General features: G+C 43.6%; 1 protein-coding gene across 1 annotated transcript in view; it reads right to left on the reverse strand.

Annotated features, from left to right (window-relative positions):
* LOC139577003 (spermatid perinuclear RNA-binding protein-like) overlaps positions 1-15,250 on the reverse strand; it is a 49,352-nt gene that overhangs the window by 11,471 nt on the left and 22,631 nt on the right. The window contains exons 8-11 of the mRNA XM_071403689.1: positions 12,667-12,778; positions 12,403-12,500; positions 4,274-4,379; positions 4,090-4,173 (exon numbers count right to left, since the gene is read on the reverse strand). Coding sequence (XP_071259790.1) covers positions 4,090-4,173; positions 4,274-4,379; positions 12,403-12,500; positions 12,667-12,778 — 400 coding nt within the window. The remainder of the gene's footprint in view (positions 1-4,089; positions 4,174-4,273; positions 4,380-12,402; positions 12,501-12,666; positions 12,779-15,250) is intronic.

Genomic DNA, 15,250 nt, shown 5'->3' on the forward strand with positions numbered 1-15,250 from the left:
AAATTGTTTAACTTGGGTCAAACATTTCGAGTAGCCTTTCACAAGCTTCCCACAATAAGTTGGGTGAATTTTGGCCCATTCCTCCTGACAGAGCTGGTGTAATTGAGTCAGGTTTGTAGGCCTCCTTGCTCGCACACACTTTTTCAGTTCTGCCCACAAATTTTCTATAGGATTGAGGTCAGGGCTTTGTGATGTCCACTCCAAAACCTTGAATTTGTTGTCCTTAAAACCTCTTGAATAATCTGACCGCTAGGGGTCAGATTATTATTATTATATATATATTTTTTTTTAAATAACGTTCCCAAGGTAAACGGACTATTTCTCAGGTCCAGGTCGTAGAATATGCATATAATACAGATTAGGATAGAAAACTCCAAAGTTTCCAAAACTGTCAAAATATTGTCTGTGAGTATAACAAAACTGATTCTGCAGGCGAAAACCTGAAGTGATTTAAAAAAAAAAAAAAAAAAAGTGTTTCCTGGCCCGTCTTTCTTCCATTTAAAGGGGTATCAACCAGATTCCTTTTCCAATTGCTTCCTCAGGCTGTGACCAGGCTTTAGACATAGTTTCAGGCTTTTATTTCGAAAAATGAGCGAGATTTCTCAAAAGTAGTCAGGTGTCTTCTGATTAGTTCCTGCGCGCGAGAGGGTAGCTCTCCATTTTCTTTTTCTCTCTTATTGAATAGGTTACGGTCCGGTTGAAATATTATCGATTATGTTTGTTAAAAACAACCTGAGAATTGATTATAAAAAACATTTGACATGTTTCTACGACCATTACGGATACTTTTTGGAATTTTCGTCGAACGGAACGAGGCTTTGGTTCTGAACATAACGCGCAACCCAAATGGCGTTTTTTTGTTATAAAAGTAATATTTATCGAACAAAAATAACATTTGTTGTGTAACTGGGAGTCTCGTGAGTGCAAACATCCGAAGATTATCAAAGGTAAGCGATTAATTTTATTGCTTTTCTGACTTTCGTGACCAAGCTAATATAAGGCTAACTGTTCTAGCATTGATTGATACACTCACAAAAGCTTAGATTTCTTTCGCTGCAAATCATATTTTCAAAATCTGACACGATAGGTGGATTAACAACAAGCTAAGCTGTGTTTTGGTATATTTCACTTGTGATTGCATGATTATAAATATTTTACGCCCTGCAATTCAGTGGTTGTTTAGGAAAATGATCCCGTAAAAGGGATCTGTAGCGCAGAGAAGTTAAGCCATTTTGCCACAACTTTGGAAGTATGCTTGGGGTCAATGTCTATTTGGAAGACCCATTTGCGACCAAGCTTTAACTTCCCGACTGATGTCTTGAGATGTTGCTTCAATATATCCACATCATTTCCCTCCCTCATCTATTTTGTGAAGTGTACCAGTCCCTCCTGCAGCAAAGCACCCCCACAACATGATGTTGGGATGGTGTTCTTCGGCTTGCAAGCCTCCCCCTTTTTCCTCCAAACATAACGATGGTCATTATGGCCAAACAGTTCAATTTATGTTTCATCAGACCAGAGGACATTTCTCAAAAAAATACAATCTTTGTCCCCATGTGCAGTTGCAAACTTGTAGCCTGGCTTTTTTATGGCGGTTTTGGAGCAGTGGCCTCTTCCTTGCTGAGCGGCCTTTCAGGTTGTGTCGATATAGGACTCGTTTTACTGTGGATATATATACTTTTGTACCCGTTTCCTCCAGAATCTTCACAATGTCCTTTGCTGTTGTTCTGGGATTGATTTGCACTTTTCGCACCAAAGTACGTTCATCTCTAGGAGTTAGAACGCATCTCCTTCCTGAGCAGTATGACGGCTGCGTGGTCCCATGGTGTTTATACTTGCGTACAATTGTTTGTACAGATGAACGTGGTACCTTCAGGCATTTGGAAATTGCTCCCAAGGATGTACCAGACTTGTGGAGGTCTACAACTTTGTTTCTGAGGTCTTGGCTAATTTTTTTTCATTTTCCCATGATGTCAAGCAAAGAGGCACTGAGTTTGAAGGTAGGCTTTGAAATACATCCACAGGTACACCTCCAATTGACTCAAATTATGTCAATTAGCCTATCAAATTCCTATCTGGAATTTTCCAAGGTGTTTAAAGGCACAGTCAACTTAGTGTATGTAAACTTCTGACCCACTGGAATTGTGATATTGAATTAATTATAAGTGAAATAATCTGTCTGTAAACAATTGTTGGAAAAATTACTTGTGTCATGCACATAGTAGACGTCCTAACCGACTTGCCAAAACTATAGTTTGTTCACAAGAAATTTGTGGAGTGATTGAAAAACAAGTTTTAAATGACTCCAACGTAAGTGAATGTAAACTTACAACTTCAACTGTATGTGGTACATTGTGATTCTGAACAACTGAGTAGTTTCATTCTGTACAGTACTTTCTAGGTCTAATTCTATACAGAGGATTCTGATTCTGTACTAGATCAGCACGGCAGGTGTTCAAGGTGTGTTCTAATCTAAATGCCCAGACCGACGAGGAGTGATATTGAGGGAGGGAACAGGTGTGTCAGAGTGGGAGGTGGTAATACATGGATTGTCCTGTAATGTAGGTAGGGTGTCCTGTAAGTAGGGTGTCCTGTAAAACAAAAAAAAATGCAGTCGGAAAATATTCAGACCCCTTGAATTCCCCCCCAATTTTGTTAAGTTACAGCCTTATTTTCCCCTCGTCAATCTACACACAATACCCCATAATGACAAAGCAAAAACAGGTTTACATTTAAAAATATATATATACAGTGAGGAGAACAAGTATTTGATACACTGCCGATTTTGCAGGTTTTCCTACTTACAAAGCATGTAGAGGTCTGTAATTTTTTATCATAAGTACACTTCAACTGTGAGAGACGGAATCTAAAACAAAAATCCAGAAAATCACATTGTATGATTTTTAAGTAATTAATTTCCATTTTATTGCATGGGATTGATTTGCACTTTTCACACCAAAGTACGTTCATCTCTAGGAGACAGAACGCATCTCCTTCCTGCCTCTTCAAAGGTTTTCCCATCTCCACAGAGGAACCCTGGAGCTCTGTCAGTGACCATCGGTCACCTCCCTGACCAAGGCTCTTCTCCCCCGATTGCTCAGTTTGGCCGGTGGCCAGCTCTAGGAAGAGTCTTGGTGGTTCCAAACTACTTCCATTTAATAATGGAGGCCACTGTGTTCTTGGGAACCTTCAATGCCGCAGAATTGTTTTGGTACCCTTACCCAGATCTGTGCCTTGAAACAATCCTGTCTTGGTACTCTACAGGCAATTCCTTCCACCTCATGGCTTGGTTTTTGCTCTGACATGTACTGTCAACTGTGGGACCTTATAGACAGGTTGTGTGCCTTCCAAATCATGTCCAATCAATTGAAATTACATTTACCACAGGTGGACTCCAATCAAGTTGTAGAAACATCTCAAGGATGATCAATGGAAACAGGACGTACCCGAGCTCAATTTCAAGTCTCATAGCAAAGGGTCTGAATACTTATAAGGTATTTCTGTTAAAAAATAATAAATGTGCAAAAATGTCTAAAAAACAGTTTTCACTTTGTCATCATGGGGTATTGTGTGTAGATTGATGAGGAAACAAATATTTGTATACATTTTAGAATAAGACTAATGTAACAAAATTTGGAAAAAGTCAAGGGGTGTGAATACTTTGAGTGCACTGTAAGTAGGGTTTTCTATAATGTAGGTAGGGTTTCCTGAGAGAGGTAGATAGATAATTATGTGTGAGACTGCCTGGAGGGGGAGATTAATCCCCAATGCATTCCAACTCCCTGCTTTGAACTGTGGGAGATTAAAGCCCTGTGGGATTGGTGTCACAGTGAGGGGGGATTTAACTACATCCGTACTGGCCGTGAGGGGTGAGTGAGAGATGGTATGAATACCCCACTCAAAATGCTGTTTTTGAGTAATGACATTCTGGAATGTACCAGCATTCTATTCTAGAGTTCCTGTATGGTCAACGGGCATAAGCTGACCTTTAGAAAGACTATGCATCTACATTACTTCAAGTTGTTCTCCAGGCTGAGTAGAGAGGAAAAGGATTCAGAGATGTTGAGTCAGAGCAACAGTGAATCTGACCTCTCATCAGGTTGCGTTTCATCTTCTTGAAGAGTTGTCTGTCGTTAGTGTGTTCATCTTCATGCTGCCTTTTCCGGCAGGTTCCTGTGGAACAAAGTATGGATTCACCTTCAGGAGAGCAGAGACCACCTGAGATCTCGGAGTTTACGCACTAGCACATACACTCAAGTTTGAACACACACACCTTTTTTGTCTGACCCTGAGAGTCTGTGTGATGGTTTGGTTGGAGGGAGAGGATTCATATTCAGAACCTTATAAAGCTGTCCGAAGGCCAGGAGACGTAGGGCATGCTGAAACACACAGCAGAAACACAGTATGAAACCGCACAAAACTAGTCAAACACACCCACAACTCCTCTAGGAAAGAGTGATGCTAGAAATATCTACTAGGATGTAATCAACTGATTAATTAAATATAAATATCAATCAATAGTGTGTATTTAACCCATAAGAGTCTAAGCACCGTCTAAGCCGGGGGGATACTACTAAGCTATATGGAATTGTTTTAAGCAGGTGATACCAAGGATCATTTTGCTATTTGATTTAGAATTTAAAGATCCCTTGAAGAAGAAAAAAAGAAAGAAAAAAATAATTAGATGAACATTTTAATTTGACCTTACTGCCATTAGCCCATACAAAAGCATTGATTAACAGTTTCACTACATGGAAAAACAGATCTAAAGGAAGGTTGTTCTTAAGTGTCTATCCTACATCTGAGAGATAAGATCAGGATTCTCTCTTATTATTATGTGTATTTAACCCCTTATTTTTTAATTTATTTATACAGGTTTTTTCTCATTGAGATAACATCTCTTTTCCAAGAGAGACCTGGTCCAATAGCAGGGAGGGAACAACGTTTCAGACAAAACAACTTACATACACTAACACAACATTAAACAAAACTATAAACACACATACAGTACAACAAAAACATTTTACATTAAAAACAAACGTCTTGACTAAAAACAGCTGGCCTAAAAACAATTACACTCTTCTATGATATACATCGATCAAGTGTTTAAACTCCACCAACGAAACTAGATCATCACATTTTAAAATGTTCAGGAGGGAATTCCAGGACCACGGAGCTAAGTAACTAAATCTAACTTCTACCATGACCTGTTCTAATTTTTGGTAATGTTAGAAGCAAATCAGAATGGGACCGTAATTGATATTTATTTACTGACCTGACTAAAAAAAAGAACAGAGATAAAATGGCATTTTACCCAATATTGCCTTATAAATCAGTGTATACCAGTGTTCAAGCCTACGCTGAGGCCTGCACATATATATATATATATATATATATATATATAAATATATATATATATATAAATAATCACTAAAATCTAAAACCGACAGTAATGTACATCGTACCAGCTCCTTCCTGGCCTCAAAAGAAAAACAAGCCTTATGCCGGTAATAAAATCCTATTTCCAGCTTGAGCTTCCTTATCAAGTTCTCTACATGCACAGTGAAGCTCAGCTTATCATCAACCCACACACCCCAAAATTTGTACACTTTAACTTGCTCTATAGTATGTCCAGCCAATGTAGCAATGACATGATTTGTAACATGCCTGGCAATTGAAAATACCATGCATTTTGATTTACCCGAATTTAGAATCAGCTTTAAATCATACAGATCTTGTTATATGATGTTAAATGCTCTTTGGGCATTTTCAAAAGCTAAATATAAACTACTACCACTTGAATAAAGAACAGTATCATCTGCATAAAAATGAACATCCACGGTTTCAATAAGATCCCCAATGTTGTTGATATACAAAATGAACAACAGTGGGCCCAAAATAGAACCTTGCGGAACACCTGAGCACCCCTCTATGGACTCAGATTTACAACCACCCGCCATTACACATTGTGTAGGATTTGATAGGTAATTTATAAACCAATCTAGAGCATGACCAGTAATTCCACAACATTTCAACCTTTGCACTAACACAGCATGGTCCACGGTGTCAAAAGCCTTCGACAAATCAATAAAAACAGACACACAATCTAACTTCTTATCAAGAGCACAGTGGATGTCATTTAAAACCTTCAATGTTGCTGAAACAGTGCTGTGGCCAGACCTAAAACCTGATTGCATTCCATTTAAGATGTTTTCTTGGAAGCTGCCTACTTACTAAGGACTCCAGTACCTTTGACAGTACAGACAATTTTGATATGGGTCGATAGTTGTCAAGTAGTGAAGGATCTCCACCTTTCAGGAGAGGCAGTACAAAAGCAGATTTCCATAACTTGGGGATTTCCTTAACATCAAGCGTGAGGTTAAAAATACATGTTAAGGGGGAGCAATGATCTCTGCGGCTAGGTGTAGGAGGCGGGGTCTAGTTCATCAGGGCCAGGGGATTTTCTTTAAATCAATTTCTTTCAGGGCTTTACACACTTCTGAAACAGAGAAGGATGAAAAGGAGAACTTGGTGAAGGAGTGCACAGGGATGTCAGGTAAATTCATAGGGGGCTCAATTATACCTTTGACCTTTTCAAATAAACTGCCTGCATCTAAAAAATGCTGATTCAAAGCTTTCAGAATGGAGGTTCTCTCAGTTACAATCTGTGTATCGACCAACAATTGTTTGGGAAGCTGTGTATTTTTTTTGCACTCCAAACCCTTCACTACTTGCCAAAATTTGGATGGATTACTTACATTTTGTGAAGTAGATTTCAGGTAGTGGTCTGCTTTCAATTTGTCGTCACTAAACAGTCTCCATATACAGTAGAAGTCGGAAGTTAACTTGCACAAAAATTGTTTTTCAACCACTCCACAAATTTCTCGTTAACAAAACTATAGTTTTGGCAAGTCGGTTAGGACATCTACTTCGTGCATGACAAGTCATTTTTCCAACAATGTTTACAGACAGATTATTTCATTGTATCACAATTCCAGTGGGTCAGAAGTTTACATACACTAAGTTGACTGTGCCTTTAAACAGCTTAGAAAATTCCATAAAAAGATGTCATAGCTTTAGAAGCTTCTGATAGGCTAATTGATGTCAATTGGAGGTGTACCTGTGGATGTATTTCAAGGCCTACCTTCAAACTCAGTGCCTCGTTGCTTGACAAGATGGGAAATTCAAACGAAAAATCAGCCAAGACCTCAGAAACAAATTGGAGACTTCCACAAGTCTGGTTCATCCTTGGGAGCAATTTCCAAACACCTGAAGGTACCACATTAATCTGTACAAACAATAGTATGCAAGTATAAACACCATGGGACCACGCCGCCGTCATACTGCTTAGGAAGGAGACGCATTCTGTCTCCTACAAAAGTATCTATATCCACAGTAAAACGAGTCCTATATCGACACAACCTGAAACCTGCTTGCTTCTGAAGCTAAGCAGGGTTGGTCCTGGTCAGTCCCTGGATGGGAGACCAGATGCTGCTGGAAGTGGTGTTGGAGGGCCAGTAGGAGGCACTCTTTCCTCTGGTCTAAACAAAGATCCCAATGCCCCAGGGCAGTGATTGGGGACACTGCTCTGTGTAGGGTGCCGTCTTTCGGATGGGACGTTAAACGGGTGTCCTGACTCTCTGAGGTCATTAAAGATCCCATGGCACTTATCGTAAGAGTAGGGGTGTTAACCCCGGTGTCCTGGCTAAATTCCCAATCTGGCTTCAACCATCACGGTCACCTAATAATCCCCAGTTTACAATTGGCTCATTCATCCCCCTCCTCTCCCCTGTAACTATTCCCCAGGTCGTTGCTGCAAATGAGAACGTGTTCTCAGTCAACTTACCTGGTAAAATAACGGATAAATAAATTAAATAAAAAACCTGAAAGGCCGCTCAGCAAGGAAGAAGCCACTGCTCCAAAACCGCCATAAAAAAGCCAGACTACGGTTTGCAACTGCACATGGGGACAAAGGTTTGTACTTTTTGGAGAAATGTCCTCTGGTCTGATGAAACAAAAATAGAACTGTTTGGCCATAATGACCATCGTTATGTTTGGAGGAAAAAGGGGGAGGCTTGCAAGCCGAAGAAAACCATCCCAACCGTGAAGCACAGGGTGGGGACATCATGTTGTGGGGGTACATTTCTGCAGGAGGGACTGGTGCACTTCACAAAATAGATGGCATCATTAGGATAGAAAATGTGGATATATTGAAGCAACATCTCAAGACATCAGTCAGGAAGTTAAAGCTTGGTCGCAAATGGATCTTCCAAGTGAACAATGACCCCAAGCATCCTTCCAAAGATGTGGCAAAATGGTTTAAGGACAACAAAGTCAAGGTATTGGAGTGGCCATCACAAAGCCCTGACCTCAATCCTATAGAAAATCTGTGGGCAGGACTGAAAAAGCGTGTGCGAGTAAGGAGGACTACAAACCTGACTCAGTTACACCAGCTCTGTCAGAAGTAATGGGCCAAAATTCACCCAACTTATTGTGGGAAGCTTGTGGAAGGCTACCTGAAACATTTGACCCAAGTTAAACCATTTAAAAGGCAATTCAACCAAATACTAATTGAGTGTATGTAAACTTATGACCCACTGGGAATGCAATCAAATAAATAAAAGCTGAAATAAATCACTCTACTATTATTCTGACATTTCACATTCTTAAAATAAAGTGGTGACCCTAATTTTTACAAGGATTAAAATGTCAAGAATGTGAAAACCTGAGTTTAAATGTATTTGGCTAAGTTGTATGTAAACTTCCGACTTCAACTGTATACACAGTACTTCCATAAATTTTGAACTGGTACCAGGGACCTTCAGACGAGTCGTGAGGCCTGTGGGTGTCTCACCTTTACACCGAGGGGGGGATTTTTAAGGTCAATGTCCTTAAGTGATTTTTGGGCATTGGAGAGAATTTTTACATTGGGAGCAGATTCACACTCACAAAAAACTTACTTACTGCATAGTGCAAGGACGAACAGATTTCCTCCTGCCTGGAGCGAGAAATGGAGAGATCCTCACCTTCCTCTAACCTCCCTATACCATCACATTGCATTCTGCTCAGGGCCAGGGGCAGTCTAGAAGTGTTTCATGTAGTAAGCAACACTAAGCACTGCTGGTGTGCTGGGAGTGCTTTCCCACGCTCATTAGTGGGCTCATCGTCAGTCTCCTCAGCTCCAAGGGGCTGTAGAGGTGGAGTCTGAAGTGCTGCAGCAGCACTGATCTAACTATAGACCTGGACTGGGCCTCTGGAGTGGCCGTAGCCCACTTTAAATAAACCTCATCATCCAATCAACGCTAGGGGGAAGGTAACAATGAGGAGAGCAGTGTCATTTCTTTCCTGATGTACAGTTGAAGTCAGAAGTTAACATACACATTAGCCAAATACATTTAAACTCAATTCTTCACAATTCCTGACATTTAATCCAAGTAAAAATTCCCTGTCTTGGGTTAGTTAGGATCACCACTTTATTTTAAGAATGTGAAATGTCAGAATAATAGAGAGAATGATTTATTTCAGCTTTTATTTCTTTCATAACATTCCCAGTGGGTCAGAAGTTTACATACACTCAATTAGTATTTGGTAGCATTGCCTTTAAATTGTTTAACTTGGGTCAAATGTTTCAGGTGGTCTTCCACAAGCTTCCCACAATAAGTTGGGTGAATTTTGGCCCATTCCTCCTGACAGAGCTGGTGTAACTGAGTCAGGTTTGTAGGCCTCCTTGCTCACGCACACTTTTTCAGTCCTGCCCACAAAGTTTCTATAGGTATGAAGTCAGGGCTTTGTGATGGCCACTCCAATACCTTGACTTTGTTGTCCTTAAGCCATTTTGCCACAACTTTGAAAGTATGCTTGAGGTCATTGTCCATTTGGAAGACCCATTTGCGACCAAGCTTTAACTTCCTGACTGATGAATTGAGATGTTGCTTCAATATATCCACATTTTCCTCCCTCATGATGCCATCTATTTTGTGAAGTGCACCAGTCCCTCCTGCAGAAAAGCACCCCCAGAACATGATGCTGCCACCCCCGTGCTTCATGATTGGGATGGTGTTTTTTGACTTGAAAGCCTCCCCCTTTTTCCTCCAAACATAACGATGGTCATTATGGCCAAACAGTTCTATTTTTGTTTCATCAGACCAGAGGACATTTCTCCAAAAAGTACAATCTTTGTCCCCATGTGCAGTTGCAAACCGTAGTCTGGCTTTTTTATGGCGGTTTTGGAGCAGTGGCTTCTTCCTTGCTGAGCGGCCTTTCAGGTTGTGTTGATATAGGACTCGTTTTTACTGTGGATATAGATACTTTGTACCTGTTTCCTCCAGCATCTTCACAAGGTCCTTTGCTGTTGTTCTGGGATTGATTTGCACTTTTAGCAACAAAGTACATTCATCTCTAGGAGACAGAACGCGTCTCCTTCCTGAGCGGTATGACGGCGGTGTGGTCCCATGGTGTTTATACTTGCGTACTATTGTTTGTATAGATGAACGTGGTACCTTCAGGCATTTGGGAATTGCTCCCAAGGATGAACCAGACTTGTGGAGGTCTACAATATTTTTCCGAGGTCTTGGCTGATTTCTTTTCATTTTCCCATGATGTCAAGCAAAGAGGTACTGAGTTTGAAGGTAGGCCTTGAAATACATCCACAGGTACACCTCCAATTGACTCAAATTATGTCAATTAGCCCATCAGAAGCTTCTAAAGCCATTACATAATCTTCTGAAATTTTCCAAGCTGTTTAAAGGCACAGTCAACTTAGTGTATGTAAACTTCTGACCCACTGGAATTGTGATATAGTGAATTATAAGTGAAATACGCTGTCTGTAAACAACTGTTGGAAAAATTACTTGTGTCATGTACAAAGTAGATGTCCTAACTGACATGCCAGAACTATGGTCTGTTAACTTCACTAGGGTAGGGGGCAGCATTCAGAATTTTGGATGAAAAGCGTGCCCAAATTAAACTGCCTGCTACTCAGCCATAAAAGCTAGAATATGCATATAATTAGTAGATTTGGATAGCAAACACTCTGAAGTTTGTAACACTGTTTGAATGATGTCTTTGAGTATAACAGAACCCATATGACAGGCAAAAACCTGAGAAAAAAATCCAACCAGGAGGTGGGAAATCTGAGTTGTACTTTTTCCAAGCCATTGCCTATCGAATATACAGTGTCTATGGGGTCATATTGCACTTCCTAAGGCTTCCACTAGATATCAACAGACTTTAGAACCTTGTTTGATGCTTCTACTGTGAAGGAGGGGGGAATGGGAGCTGAATGAGTCAGAGGTCTGCCAGAGTAGCATGAGCTGACCACGCGCGTTCACGTGAGAGTTAGCTTGCGTTCCATTGCATTTCTACAGACAAAGGAATTCTCCAGTTGGAACAGTATTGAAGATTTATGATAAAAACATCCTAAAGATTGATTCTATACTTCGTTTGACATGTTTCTACGAACTGTAATATGACTTTGTCTGAACATTCGCCTGGACTTGCCTGCGGCTCGTGAGTTTGGATTGTGTACTAAACGCGCGAACAAAAAGGAGGTATTTGGACATAAATGATGGACTTTATCGAACAAATCAAACATTTATTGTGGAACTGGGATTCCTGGGAGTGCATTCTGATGAAGATCAAAGGTAAGATAATATTTATAATGCTATTTCTGGCTTCTGTTGACTCCACAACATGGCGGATATCTGTATGGCTTGGTTTTGTGTCTGAGCGCTGTACTCAGATTATTGCATGGTGTGCTTTTTCCGTTAAGTTTTTTTTAAATCTGACACAGCGGTTGCATTAAGGAGAAGTTTATCTAAAGTTCCATGTATAACACTTGTATCTTTTAGCAATGTTAATTATGAGTATTTCTGTAAATTGATGTGGCTCTCTGCAAAATCACCGGATGTTTTGGAACCACTGAACATAACGCACCAATGTAAACTGAGATTTTTGGATATAAATATGAACTTTAACGAACAAAACATACATGTATTGTGTAACATGAAGTCCTATGAGTGTCATCTGATGAAGATCATCAAAGGTTAGTGATAAATTTTATCTCCATTTCTGCTTTTTGTGACTCCTCTTTGGCTGGAAAAATGGCTGTGTTTACAACGGACATCGGACACTGGCTGGATTTACAACAAGTGTATCTTTAAAATGACTAAAATACTTGTATGTTTGAGGAATTTTAATTATGGGATTTCTGTTGTTTTGAATTTGGCGCCCTGCAGTTTCACTGGCTGTTGACGAGGTAGGATGTTAATGAGGCTAACAAGAAATTTGTGGTGGTTGAAAAATGAGTTAATGACTCCAACCTCAGTGTATGTAAACTTCCGACTTCAACTGTATACAAGTCTGACTTTACAGTATTGTAGATGTATTGTTAATGTGTCTCACCTGTGCGTTGTGAGTGATAGCCTCAGCCTGTTGGCCAGTGATCACTGACAAGGTGTCTGTTGGCTCTCTCTCACAGGGGTCGTGAACTCCCGGCCCATCTGGAACAGCAGTCAAAATCAACATTCAAAAAGCTTCTTACATTGTATGGGCTTACTGGGCTAGTGAACAGGCAAGTAATATTTTTATTTAACCGGAAAGTCCCAGTTAAATGCAGACCTCTTTCCCAGGGAGGCCTGGATATAAAACCTAGTCCCTGTGGCTAACCTGGGAGGAGGATCCCTGAGGCGATGCACTCCATGACCCTGCGCAGGGCCTCTCCGGGCCCCAGGGGCCGGTTACAGGTGGCAATGGCCTTCTCACAGATCAGCTCCATGGGCTGTGGGGGGGAGAAGAGAGCGAACAGATCAGCTCCATGGGCTGTGGGGGGGAGAAGAGAGCGAACAGATCAGCTCCATGGGCTGTGGGGGGGAAAAGAGAGCGAACAGATCAGCTCCATGGGCTGTGGGGGGGGGAGAAGAGAGCGAACAGATCAGCTCCATGGGCTGTGGGGGGGAGAAGAGAGCGAACAGATCAGCTCCATGGGCTGTGGGGGGGAGAAGAGAGCGAACAGATCAGCTCCATGGGCTGTGGGGGGAGAGAGAGAGAACAGATCAGCTCCATGGGCTGTGGGGGGAGAGAGAGAGAACAGATCAGCTCCATGGGGTGTGGGGGGGGCGAACAGATCAGCTCCATGGGCTGTGGGGGGGAGAGAGAGCGAACAGATCAGCTCCATGGGCTGTGGGGGGGAGAAGAGAGCGAACAGATCAGCTCCATGGGCTGTGGGGGGAGAGAGAGAGAGAGAGAACAGATCAGCTCCATGGGCTGTGGGGGGAGAGAGAGAGAGAGAGAGAGAACAGATCAGCTCCATGGGCTGTGGGGGGAGAGAGAGCGAACAGATCAGCTCCATGGGCTGTGGGGGGGAGAGAGAGCAAACAGATCAGCTCCATGGGCTGTAGGGGGGAGAGAGAGCAAACAGATCAGCTCCATGGGCTGTGGGGGGGAAGAGAGAGCAAACAGATCAGCTCCATGGGCTGTGGGGGGGAAGAGAGAGCAAACAGATCAGCTCCATGGGCTGTGGGGGGGAGAGAGCAAACAGATCAGCTCCATGGGCTGTGGGGCGGGAGAGCGAGAGAGAGAGAACAGCTCCATGGGCTGTGGGGGGAGAGCGAGAGAGAGAGAACAGATCAGCTCCATGGGCTGTGGGGGGGAGAGCGAGCGAGAGAAAAGATCAGCTCCATGGGCTGTGGGGGGGAGAGCGAGCGAGAGAACAGATCAGCTCCATGGGCTGTGGGGCGGGAGAGCGAGAGAGAGAGAACAGCTCCATGGGCTGTGGGGGGAGAGCGAGAGAGAGAAAACAGATCAGCTCCATGGGCTGTGGGGGGGAGAGCGAGCGAGAGAAAAGATCAGCTCCATGGGCTGTGGGGGGGAGAGCGAGCGAGAGAACAGATCAGCTCCATGGGCTGTGGGGGGGGGAGAGCGAGCGAGAGAACAGATCAGCTCCATGGGCTGTGGGGGGAGAGAGAGAGAGAACAGATCAGCTCCATGGGCTGTGGGGGGAGAGAGAGAGAGAGAACAGATCAGCTCCATGGGCTGTGGGGGGGGGGAGAGGGAGAGAGAACAGATCAGCTCCATGGGCTGTGGGGGGAGAGAGAGAGAGAACAGATCAGCTCCATGAGCTGTGGGGGGGAGAGAGAGTGAACAGATCAGCTCCATGGGCTGTGGGGGGGGGGGAGAGAGAGAACAGATCAGCTCCATGGGCTGTGGGGGGGGGGGAGAGAGAGAACAGATCAGCTCCATGGGCTGTGGGGAGAGAGAGAGAGAGAGAACAGATCAGCTCCATGGGCTATGGGGAGAGGGAGAGAGAGAACAGATCAGCTCCATGGGCTGTGGGGGGGGGGGAGAGAGAGAACAGATCAGCTCCATGGGCTGTGGGGGGAGAGGGAGAGAGAGAACAGATCAGCTCCATGGGCTGTGGGGGGAGAGAGAGAGAGAGAACAGATCAGCTCCATGGGCTATGGGGAGAGGGAGAGAGAGAACAGATCAGCTCCATGGGCTGTGGGGGGAGAGAGAGAGAGAGAACAGATCAGCTCCATGGGCTGTGGGGGGGAGAGCGAACGTACAGATCAGCTCCATGGGCTGTGGGGGGAGAGAGAGATCAGCTCCATGGGCTGTGGGGGGGGAGAGAGAGAGAGAACAGATCAGCTCCAATGGCTGTGGGGGGGAGAGAGAGCGAGAGAACAGATCAGCTCCAATGGCTGTGGGGGGGAGAGAGAGCGAGAGAACAGATCAGCTCCATGGGCTGTGGAGAGAGAGAGAGAGAAGAGATCAGCTCCATGGGCTGTGGGGGGGGAGGGAGAGAGAAGAGATCAGCTCCATGGGCTGTGGGGGGAGAGAGAGAGAGAAGATATCAGCTCCATGGGCTGTGGGGGGAGAGAGAGAGAGAAGAGATCAGCTCCATGGGCTGTGGGGGGAGAGAGAGAGAGAGAGAGAAGAGATCAGCTCCATGGGCTGTGGGGGGAGAGAGAAGAGATCAGCTCCATGGGCTGTTGGGTATAGAGAGAGAGAGAGAGAGAGAGAGAGAGAGAGAGAGAGAGAGAGAGAGAGAGAGAGAGAGAGAGAGAGAGAGAGAGAGAGAACAGATCAGCTCCATGGGCTGTGGGGGGAGGGAGAGAGCGAACAGATCAGCTCCATGGGCTGTGGGGGGGAGAGAGAGCTTACAGATCAGCTCCATGGGCTGTGGGGGGGGGAGAGAAAGAGAACAGATCAGCTCCATGGGCTGTGGGGGGAGAGAGAGAGAGAGAGAACAGCT

Source organism: Salvelinus alpinus, chromosome 5 (assembly GCF_045679555.1).
Source record: "Salvelinus alpinus chromosome 5, SLU_Salpinus.1, whole genome shotgun sequence".
Classification (NCBI taxonomy): Eukaryota; Metazoa; Chordata; class Actinopteri; order Salmoniformes; family Salmonidae; genus Salvelinus; species Salvelinus alpinus.